This window comes from Rhea pennata, chromosome 5 (assembly GCF_028389875.1).
Source record: "Rhea pennata isolate bPtePen1 chromosome 5, bPtePen1.pri, whole genome shotgun sequence".
Lineage (NCBI taxonomy): Eukaryota > Metazoa > Chordata > Aves > Rheiformes > Rheidae > Rhea > Rhea pennata.
Window position 1 is genome coordinate 52,897,830 of NC_084667.1, and position 12,179 is coordinate 52,910,008.

At 37.8% G+C, this 12,179-nt stretch overlaps 1 protein-coding gene across 1 annotated transcript in view; it reads left to right on the forward strand.

The window, feature by feature from the left end:
- Positions 1 to 12,179, forward strand: part of LOC134141462 (ras and Rab interactor 3-like) — a 175,471-nt gene that overhangs the window by 69,049 nt on the left and 94,243 nt on the right. The window contains exons 10-12 of the mRNA XM_062577693.1: positions 961 to 1,103; positions 5,546 to 5,715; positions 7,734 to 7,878. Of these exons, the coding sequence (XP_062433677.1) occupies positions 961 to 1,103; positions 5,546 to 5,715; positions 7,734 to 7,878 (458 nt within the window). The remainder of the gene's footprint in view (positions 1 to 960; positions 1,104 to 5,545; positions 5,716 to 7,733; positions 7,879 to 12,179) is intronic.

A 12,179-nucleotide genomic window follows, 5' to 3' on the forward strand; every position in this document is an offset into this window, starting at 1 on the left:
GCCTGGATGCAACCCTGTCTACGATGCTCTAGGTGACCCTGCTGAGCAGGGAGGTTGGGCTAGATGATCAGAGGTGCCTTCCAACATTACTGATTCTATGATTCTGTGATTCTATGAAATGCTGTTATAGAAAGGTATGTGAAAAAGTCCACTGGGTACTCTGTAGTGTAAGCTCACAGCATGTTAGCTCTTGGACATCAATTGCCTATGTACATGCTCACAGGAGGTACGGTACATACAATGTATTTTATTCCTCTTTGAGAGGCAGGCTGCTGTGTTTTCTAAGTTTATACTCAAGCTTAGCTCATGGTAACTTCCTCCTCTTCTTCCTCCTCAAAAATGATCCCTGTATTAAGTTTTTATTAAAGCAGGAAAAGATCAGTGCAAACATTTGTTACCATAAAAGGTGGTAATGATGGTCTAAAGCCAAGCTGGTATTTTTTTAAATATAATTGTTTATATAGATTTGCAGTAAGTTTCTGAACTGTATATTCTTTCAAGAAACAGAACAAAGGTAAATCTTGAGTTCCAAGAGAACCCCACAGATACAGGGAAACTTTCCAGAATACGGAGAAGTACCTCTGCACTACAAGGGCAAAAGCTTGTCTCAGGGACTCTATGTGTTGTATGCTTTGTAGTAACATTCTTTAGCACAGGAGGGAAGCCTGCAAGACTTCACATTCCCACATGCAGTATTTCCTCCAGAACTCAATGTTCTCCATGGATTATATTAAAATAATGTCTTTTTGTAGTTGTCTTTATCTTTATGAGGCAGGTGGAGCCACTGCTTTTCTGCCAGCTTGCCAGTGAATTTCTTCTTTGTCTTAACTTCTTATTAGCTGCTAGAGAACATGCATCCAGGCTGTGCTAGTCTGCATAAATTGTTCTCAAAGGTCTGAGAATTTGAAAGGGAATTGCAGTATACTTCAGCCTTTTCAGACTTTCCCTTTGTGCTTTCAGGTACAATGTGAAGATGCAAAATTTCTTCACCATCAAAAGCAAAAATGTTGGAAATGGTGACACAATCAACAATGAGCTGGAAGATGGTAATAAATATTATGCCCCTAGTTATGAAGACCCATCCATTCCATTACTACAGAAAGGTAAGGCTGAGCAGACAGGACTTTGTTCTCAGAATATCCTTTTTTTTTTCTTTAATCCTGGTCAAAATATTGTCACTATTCGGTCTTAAGCCGGAATTTTTATTGGACTAACTTCCAATTCATTAGTCAAACCACTGAACAAAAAAAACCTCAATCAAAATTGTAGCTTTTTGTGGAGATTATGGAAACAAGCTGCTTTGTACATCGGCAATTTTGCTTCTTTCTTCTTTCCTGTTCAATGATGAGCTACAACACTGTGAAAGAAATATTTTTCTTTTGCCAGGAAGAAGGTAATCTTAATTTCAAAAATTTGATTATGGCTGATATAGAAACTGAGACGTGAGTGTTGAAGGAAAGACACAGGCGGATCAGTGGGCAAGGGGAAATCACATGTTGAGTTCAGAGCACTGGGAAGTTTGACCCTCACATGTCTAAATATCTGAGCATACATTGCTAAGTACATGCATAAAATCAGGAAATGTGGGTTCTTTGCAATCCGAGTCTTTGTCATGAAGGGGAAGAAGATGACACCCAGCTTCAGGTACTACATAAGCAAACATATATATAAAAACATATTTTATTTGTAAGCTTCCTTTTATATCTGTATTATCCCCCTTCTCTTCCATTTCCTCTCTTTGTACAGCCAAATCATTGCTACCTTCAAAGTTTACTACAGGTTTATACAATGACATCACACTGACACTCCAGTCTTGGGTGTAGTGTTTAGACAATAGTTTAATATTAATTTAAAAGTGCGTCTCATAGAACATATAGCATAATTAAGATGTCTTTGAAATATTTTGATCTCTCTTTACAATGAATTTACATGAGCATTGACTATCATATAGTAAAGTCCATCAGTTGGACATGGGTTTCATTCATATGAGATTTAGAGGATACTTCTTAGAGAAGTTGTTACTGGTATATTCCAATGGGTACACAGGGAATGGATAATAGAACACAGATACAAGTGGTTTTTACTTCTGAGTCCTTTGTTGGGTTCTGATGTTCTCCACGCATAAACTCTTAGGTCATATACTTTTAAGATTCATTCTTTTAAGATTCATCTTAAGATTCATTTTAAGATGCATCCTTCATCCTTTCTAGCAACTGTGTGATGGAGGGATGATAGCACAGAGTGTTTGCCTGTCCACCTAGTACCTTCTCAGGAAACATGAAGATTATTCAGTGCTTTTGAAGAGCATGCAGAACTTTCAGGAAAAGCAGCAAGAAAGCTAACAGAAGCCTGGGTTCATGAAATGGTGTCTCCACTACGCACTGTCCACATCAGATTTCAGCTCTAATTTGCCTTAGAGATGCTGTAAGACTGTAGTTTCAGTCAGATTCTTCTCTATTAGTGGATACTTGGCTAACTTCACAAGCTGAACTCAACCTTCCTCAGAAGCAACTTTCAGAAACAGAAGCACTGCTAGCAGCAATGAGATGACAGCTACAGCTTTCCCTTGCCTTTCCTCCAACCAGCACTTAGCACGTTCCAGGAAGCACTGAAATACCTGCATTGGGTTCACTGTGACACAGGTCTAACCTTAATCTGGTTCTCCACACAAGCAAATTTTGATTTCTTCCCCCCAAAAGAACAGCTGCTTTGGATGAGGAACTTTCTCCCTACTGATGATGATTATTTTGTTGCTTAATGTGATGATAAAAGGGGATTCACACGCTACACAACTCTCCTTGATCTTCTTAAGTCTTATCACTTTCAAGAGCTTCCAATGGTAAAAGATAAAAGCTTCCATTACTGGAGTTTCAGAGAGAAAAAGGAGAGCTTTTCTCCATGAGGCAGATTCACTGTCAATGAATTTACACTCACAGGTGAAGGCAAAAGATTTGCATTTTTGTGAATCATACTCCTATTTAAAAATAACTCCAATAATAATAATTATAAAAAACCACCACTGTGGCTCATTGCCCTTAGCTTTTATTGTATTGACCCAAATTTCTCCCAGGTGGCATGGTACTGTTCCTGCCTAATAATACAAACTCTAGACAAAAGGACAAAAGTGGGTTTCTGAACAGAGTGTGATGTAGATATGCGAGGGCATGATCCAGGCTCAAATAAAGTCAGCAAGAAGCTTTCTACTGACTTTGGCAGAGTTGATAGTGCTGACCTTTTGTGATGAGATTTTATAGTTTGTTAAAGGGAAAGCTGTGCTCAGAACATACTTGCCTGAGGAATATATCACAGGAGTAGCTAAAAGGGCTTTTCGCTGTCCTACGTTTTTGAAAAACACTTTTGCCATTTTTACTTGGAGCCCATTTGTACCATATGAGGCAAAGTTATATATATCTATGGACGTATGAGATTGAAGAGCTTTTAGGAGAATATGAGAGAAATGTATTGCAGTAAGTCGAAATGGCTGCAGCAAGTCATACATGTACAGTCATGCATTTTATATGAGTGCTAAGTTTTTTAATGATATTTCATCAAAGCTGAGTATGTTTTGTCACTGTCTCATTATTGGTCTTTGGAATAGTTCCAGAGTGATTACAATGCTTCTGTATTGGTTTTCCTGACACACTGTAAGATAAAGAAGCACTTTGGAGACTTCCCTGAGAAATTCACCTGGGAGTACCTAACCTGATGAGACTGTTAAACCGAAGATATCTGGCATTTTTCCCCTACAAGGACTACTATCAAATATTCCTTTTTCTTTGTTTAACTAAAACAAATGTTAAGCTACTATGGCGGAGTCCCCTTCTGTAAGACTTGTGATTTTCCTAGGTAGCTTGTCTGGCTCTATATTCCTTCACAGGAAAAGCTGCTTCACTTTAACTGCAAGAGTCATCAGAATTGCTGTGCTCCTCATTTGCATCATCAGCTGCAGAACTCAGCAAGGTTAATTTGTTTTAGATGTCAGAGGTGGGGGGATAATTGCCCTTTTATGTTTACTAAACACAAAGTTACTACTAGTTCTACTCCATTATAGATGAGGCTGCAAGAGAAAACTATAGAGCTGATTCTTTGAGTGGGACAGATTTCTTTGAGAAAATAAAGATCTCTTTAGTACACCTTGGGTGACCCCAGTGTACTCACCAATAACTCATTTTAGTGAAACAAAACAAGATGCTTAAATGCAGGAGCGCAAAAGATACAGCAGTATACTGGTGATTCACAATCTCACTGTTTTTCAATCTGAGTGATGGTGAAAGAATATTTTTCTCCAACTTCAAAGCAAATATATTAAGACATGCTTGAGACAGCAAAGCCTGATTGGATGATGTGGTTTACATACATGCATGGATCCTGACTTCTTCCTGAAAACGAAAAATATTTCATCACTGTAACAATATAAACAATAGCTATGTAGATTTCTATGTGTTTAGGACAGGTCTATTTTAATTCCTTTGTTTTAGTTGAATGTTTCCTTAGATTTCCTTTGCTTCCTGGTGGGAACCATGCACTAATAATTATCTTTTACTTCTACCTCCTAAATTCTCTTCTTCTTCTTAATGTAAGTAAGTTGCTGTAAAAGGGGGCTGGGACGGTGAAGCCAAGCTTAGCAAAGCAGTAACACAAGCAACAAAAAACTCTGTTGTTTTGTTTCCTTACATGTAATAATTAATATTTATAACAGTCATATGCATATCTCCTGCCCTGCTTTCTAACACTACATGGATATGTCTCCTGTCTGCTGAGCCTTGCTCTGCTTGCTATGTGTAGTCTGTTGCACTTGTGAGAATATCAGTATGTTGTTAAGCTTTCAAAGTCCTTGCTTGTATTTATGTTGATTCCCAATATGATTTTGTATCTCTGTTTGTTTGTTTTCTTAGCATGGTAGACAAAACGAACAAAACTAAACTCTTACCTTGGTACAAATTCCTTTATATTAGCAAAGGCTTATTTTGTAACACACATTTGTTTTGGACAGTTTTGTTTTTCGTAGTTTCAGATCTTGTCATGTTACAGAGACTGATAATATTCTGTGAAAGTAAAGTGAAGATTTCCAAAGCAAGTGAGCACAACATTAGAGACTTCTGGATGTGCAACAGCAGCTGTTAAACACCTTGATCCAATGGGATAGCTTTGTAGGTCTCAGGAGGGCTGTATATACTGCCTCAGTGCAAGTGCTTTTAGAGAAAGCATAAAAAAATATAGTGAAGCATAGACAAAGAAAACTGGTACTACAGCATGAGTGGCTGGATGAAAACTACTCCCACTCATTGGAGAGTGGACCGATGGTGGCTGCCTTATTGGAGTGAAAGCTCCTTTCAGCACATGACCTAAATGAGGTGCACCACTGAGGAACATTCACCAGGCTTCAGAAATATTACATGAAAGTCACTGGTAAATTCAGGCATTCAGATGAATATGGCACCCGCACACACACCACACACACCTGAGAATGGAAAGAATGGCTCTGGGTGAGGGGAAACATGGTAAGATCAGTTCCACAATTAACCCTGGCCATTGTGATCACTAGTGAAGGGAATGCAGCAGTACGGCAAAAACAGTGTGGTCATGGTGGATGAGATCATCTGCTCCAGTCCTCCCAAATTCCGGTTCCCTGAAGCTGGGTTACGGATAATGATTACAAATAAGTTTGGACCACGCACCAGAATGCGGATGGCAAGCCGTCTCATCATTAATGAGGTAGGTTCATTAAGAAAACAATAAATGACTAATAAGCAGGGGAGTAGCCAAAGGTCCACATTCATAGTGACTCTGGTATTCAGATTCTCCCATATTTGTAGCCATGGGGTGACTATGTCTCTCTAGCAGCTATATCACAGCAGATAAGAAGATGGGTTCTCAAGGGGTAGTACTTCCTCTCTTCATAGGAGAGCAGTCATCAGGGAGGGGCTCCCTTAAAGATCAGCAACTGTCTATCCATGCAAGAGGATGTTTGTTTCCGTGTGTGTGTGTGTGTATGCATTTGGATTTTATCTGAAGCAGAATTGTTTTCCAGTTATTACAAAAGTGGGCAGGTTAAGAAAGGCTAGTGGACAGGTCAACCAAAAGATTGTAAGAACTGCTCGTACATGAATAGCAATCAGGATCATATCAGATCTTTTTAGTCTTCACTGTAGACATGAGCTCAAAATGAAAGTGGACCAAAATCTTCAATGATGGGAATTTGCTCTGGATAGTATCAATTAAATACTAATTAATATATTGTCACCACCATATATTGCTTTTTTTTTCACATTCTGCAGCTAAAGTGACATAATTTGCCCTATGTCATTGTCCTGAGCTTTTATAAAGATTTTGGGGGGAAATCTTTGGTCTGTCAACTTTGCTTGAAGGCAGGACTTTATCCTTTGCTCCTTACAATAGCAAATGTGAGAAAAGGGTTTTTACTTTGGCAAATAAATTAATTTCAGTAGCTTCAGAAACAGAGGCTTTTGCTAGTTCCCAGAATGCAGATGTTATATCACAGTTCTTTTTTTTCTACCCAGAACTGTACATACCCCTGTGAAGGAAGGCAGCAATCTAATACATTTTTAACATATGTCCAACTTAACAGTGAAATATTTTTTAGGAAATCAACTTGATGGCATATGACCATGAGCAGGAAAAGATCAGATAAGGCATGAAGTAGCAGTTGTCTCTAAAATTTCTGCTTTGAAGACAATTCACTGATCAAAAACCAAATTATTTCTTAATAGACATGCACCCAGCAAACTGGTATTTGCTAGTTCAATGTTTGCAAAAAATCCTTTCTAAACCAAAGCATTTTGATTCTCTATTCTCCTATATTCATATTTCCAAAGTTTTGCAAAGTATTCAGATATGAGTATTCTCTATTTTTAATCATCATGTGTTAATGTTAGTCTTAGAATGTTTTGCATGTTGTTGCAGTTACTTTATTTTTCAAGGCAGAGCATTATAGAAAATTGCAACAATTTGTTATTAAAAAGAGAATACTTACCAGTGGGGCATTGTCTTACCTAACAATATTTCTCACAAGTATTTCCTTTTTTTTAAAAAAAAAAGTAGGAAATTGTTGTTCATCCCACATTCTCCAGTACGGTAACTGGTATATATACTGATATTTAAGACTGATCACTGCCATTATTGTACTATGTATTGCAAATGTAGCAGTCTTAGACATACCTATAGGGGCAATACATACATTTCATGAGAATTTATATACTCAGACAAGGACAACTAGGGTTAATCTTGCTTTTGAAATGTACGTTAGGATCTTTACATTTACTACAGGGGATGGGGATGGGAAGGAGGCAGAAGAATTGGACTTCAAGAGGAGACATTTGGGGTCATGAGTCTTTCATAGGCCACCTTTAATTATACAGCAATGTCTTGAGTGTTACTGTATAGTTATGGTCCTACTGCTGGTCAGCTCCTACTTTGAGCAGTAAGTTGTTGAGTGAGAAGTGTTCCAGAATAACCATGCTCATTGAAGGGGAAAAAAAAAGATACAAAAGCTTCCTCAATCATCAAGTTAGTGAATTTGAGATCAGTGGTTAATACTGGCCTCACAGAGACAGGTAGGTCACATACAGGTATGTTTGTTACTCTCTGGAAAAAAGGCTTTGTGGAGAAATACCAAGGCTCAAATGACTGGGACTGGACAGACAGTAAAACACAGATTTAGTAAAGTCAGGAACTTTTCCAAGCTTACAGAAACTTTCTCTGTGACTGTGCAGCGTCAGCGGCTAATCCAATCTGCAAATGGCTCAAGCAAACAGCTCCAGAATGGAAAGCATGAGAATATTGAAAATGGGAACATCCCTGTGGTAAACCAAGAGGAGGAAAATGAGCATGACAATCTGTCTCCATTTTCATTACCAGGTAAGTCTTACTTTCTAGATGTTTAGAGTAAGGAAACAGAAGAGAATTACGGAAAATAGCCAAACACTGTGCTGTAAGAACAGAGAACGTATGTGGGGAGAGAGGAGGAAGGGGACTGATTTGATGTCGGGAAGCTGGATTTAAGGACAGTAGAACCAAGCCAGTGGCTACATGACTGAAAACAGATCCTAGGGAAGTGTTTCCCAGCTGCCATGCACGATAACGGTGGAAATGCTAGTTTGACAGAGGTGAAGAGAAAGCAGGTAAGACAGGTTTATATCTAAAAACATGTCAGACTAAGCTAATGAGCACTGTACTAAAAGTAATTTTGAAGTGGACAGTTACTACTTGTCTCTTGGAGGTTACTAGGCCAGAGGCAACTAGGTATATAAAAAATCTTGATATAATAACTGCAGGGATGGCTTCTTAGAGGAAGATGAAGAAAGGTTTAGGAGAAGAAACAGAGTTTAATATTTTTGAAGGTGTTTACAATTCTTAGAGTGGCAGTATCTAATACTCACATTTGAAAATTATTTTGAAATCCTCTGGTGTAAAGGGCTATGTATAATCAGCCTTATTATGATAGTGCCTTGGCACATTACATTGTTGACTCACCCTCAAAAGCTTTGGTGATTAGACAGCAGAGATTAGATTATCCCTCACAGGCATGTAGTCAGTAGTCATCTGGCACACAGCCACTGTTTAACAACAGTATTACTCTGCATAAATGAACATCATATGCAGTGAAAAAGAAGGAAGAATTTCCCATGTCACACACAAAATTCTAACTTGGAGGTTGCATTGCTTCAATCGCTACCATTTTAGGAGAGACCCTGGTGATTGAACAAACATCCAAGCATACTGGAAAATTTGCCACATGAAAAGTGGAAAAAAAATGATATGTTTTCATGTGTCACTATAGTGTGTGCTCTTAAAGGACCTTCTTGCAGTCAGCAGTTACAGACTTTCATCAGGAGGTGAAGAATGGTAACAACTGATTCATTAAACATAGGTGCATTCGATGTGCTCATTCAGTGAGAGCATGAAAAACCTATCTTTATTGCATGGCAAAATAAGTGAATATAAATCAACAATATGCTTGCACACATGAACATATTAATATCGATAATAATAATAGTAAACAACTTATAAAGAGCAAGAATGTCTCCCCACATAATGCAGCTCTGAATGCACATATCGGCAAAGAAGATTTTCTAACCTAGTTGTTTCCATCAAGTTTTGAATTCAAGGTTTAATTGAGCAGTCACATATATCTTTTTACATTCCAGGCAATGCAAAAATCTTAACATGTAGCAAACGTTACCTGGAGACCAGATTGTCATATTTGTTTTTGTTCAAGATATGGGCCACCTCTTTATAAATGAAGAATAGACTTCAGAGTGGAGCTTCCAAAGTGTGTGACATTCACAATAGGCAAAATTCAGCTAAGGAGGGATTTATGAGTTATGCTATTGCCCTTTCCTTAATGCAGTTTTTCTGCATTTTTTAGAAAGTCTTTCAAGATAATTGAGGTGTAACAGGCCAAAGTGGAACCACTGATGATACATTTCATACTGTGGTGAAGCAAAAGTTCAGCATGAAATCAAAGAGTATACATTAAGAGTGATGAAGTAAATGTTTAAAATTCTGATCAGTATTTTCAGGTTTTGTTATTCATCTGTTGTCTGGAGATGATTATGGTTGGGTTCTCATTATTATCTATTATATATTGATTGGGAAAATTCTTCTATTTTTGCTCTAAAAAGTGCCACTTGGGAAAATATAAAGAAACAGTGTCATGCTTTATTGTTGTTTAAGTGCTGTGGCACAATCAGTAGCCAAAAACTCTGACATTTGAAACTGGCTTTAGGGAAAAGGTAGTTTGCAGACAGTTTCCCAGAATCCCCTCTGTTTCTCCTTTGATGTATTTTCACGCCAGGAATAAGGCATATAAATTTTCTAAAGATCAAAAGTTCATTTATTCTCTCAGTACTATAAAGAGTCGTATGAAGAACAGACACTGAAAGGACTTTCCAAGTCAACTGCTTGTAATGTGCTAAGTAGAAAATTCAGTCCAGTCTTTTTAAGAGCTCCAATGGAAATCAATATGAATTGGTCCAAACCTTTTTTTTTTTCTTTTTTTTTCTTTTTTTTTTCCTGCTGTTCTGTAGTCAGCTTTTTTTAGCCTGGTTTGGGATTTGGTTTTCCTTCCTCAAATTGCATGTCCTAGATCCTTTTGCAAGAACAAGTTTCTTCTGAAGCAGAAATATATGTAAGTGAAGTTTAAAGCACTACATCAGTCTTTGAGTGATGTTCAGTTGTCATTTGCTGCTTTATGTATCATCAATGATGGTGTTGTGTTATAAAAGTAAGACTTTAGAGCATTAGAATAGAGAATAAAAAATTTTACATGAAAATAGTGTCAAACCATAGTATCTAGCCTAGATCCCATCTTTCAGACCCAGAGAGATTTGCCACAGGATGTGATTCAGGCCCATCTTGAAATAGGAGGCAACTCAAGTAGTTCTTATGGAAACTGCATATGATACCATACAAACAAGGCTTTGCTTTTAGTTTCAGTCTGGGAGGAAATGTTTTCCTTTAAAGAGGAATTTCTTTCTTGACAATACCATTAGGCTGTGAGTGATTACCTTGCAAGAGAAAGGCTCATTTCATGCTGTACTATCTGATTTTTCTGAAGTTGTTTGGAAGCAGCTCTCTAAAAAGGAAAAGGAATTGGAATAAAGCAGGATGAAACTGAGCAGGCATATGCTGACAACAAAATGATATGTCAAAGCTCTTGCATAGCTCAGTAGTCTTTTAGAGCTGAGACTCAGAAAAGCAGTTCTGTGCAGCTTTTAATGGATGATTAAATCCCATTCACTGTCACGTATTCAAGATCCTTTAAAATATTCAGTGTTTCCAGCTCCTGCTGGTTTCGCAGAAATGAAGAACTCCCTCTCTCACAGGATTGCACCATGGATGCATTATATAACTTGTGCTGGTGTTAGGTAAAATAAGACGAATAATTCTCGGAGCTAAAATGAGATGGCAATAAAGGAGATTAGCAGTCCTTTTGTATGGATCCAAAATAAAAAGCCAGGATAGAAACCAAAAGGAATTAACAGTATCTTCTGAAATCATAAAAATGATTGTACTGAGTCAGACCAGATGTTCATCTAGCCCAATATTCTGACTCCAGCTATAGCTTTTTGAAGAAGTCTGGGGAAGAATGTGAACAAGACAAGTGTATATGATACTACCCTGCTCTTTGATTATTTTCTCAGGGAACTTCTTGGGCTGTATGTGATTTGTAAACATTTAAAAATCCTTCACATATTTCTTCATTAATCTGTACAATTTCTCTTGACTCTTCACAAATATTTAAAAGCCACAATCCTTTGGCAAGGGGCTCTACAGTTGTGTGAAGATCCTTTTACTTGCTTTGAATCTGGCTCCTATTAGCTTCATTTGATGTCTTCTTGCATTGGAAAAGTGGACAAAACAATCCCCATGCACCTCACTGTGGCACTTAGATCTTCTGCCACACAAGATCTTTATTATGTCTTTCATGAAGTTGTCTGTCTTCAGGGTGGACTGCTCCTAACTTATCTTGTTGTACTTGCACGGAACTGCATTTGTGTCTTTGATCATCCTTATTGTGGTGTTGTCTGAATCTTTCCTGGTCCTACTATACCCTTTCTGAGACAAGAGGAACAGAACTGTATATCCAAGATACAGATTAGCCATGATTTTAAATGATGTTCTCTATTTTGTTCTCCTTTCCTTTCCTAACATTCGTTTTTTAACTACTGCTGAGTATCAAAGAAATGTATGTGTAATGAGTCAACAACAGAAAACAGTTGACTGTGGAAATCTGCCTGTCTCTGGAAACACTGATGCAAAATTGTTAATTTAGCTTCTCTGCAATGGCAGAAGGTTTTTCAAGACAGCAGTTCAGAGTGAGACCTAACTTCAGTGTTCTAGAAAGGTTTTTTGGAAGAGCTTCCTCTTGCTAATGCCTATCTAATGGTGTATCTACCTTAGCATTTTTGTTCAGATCACAGGTGCACTTTTGAGGCAGATCTCCCAGTTGTCCTCATGTGCTGCATTTTTGTTTTGCATTGTGAGATTTCTCAGAGCTCATGAACTGGAATCCTTTTGGTGAAAATTAACTGGTAGAAAGTACTCCATTTGTGAGAGTTGAGCGCAACTAATCCACTCCGTGTAAGACAAAGGTACACAGGAGAGTTTAGAAATGTAATAGGCTAGGGGTCAGTTCAGTAGCATTATTATGTTTG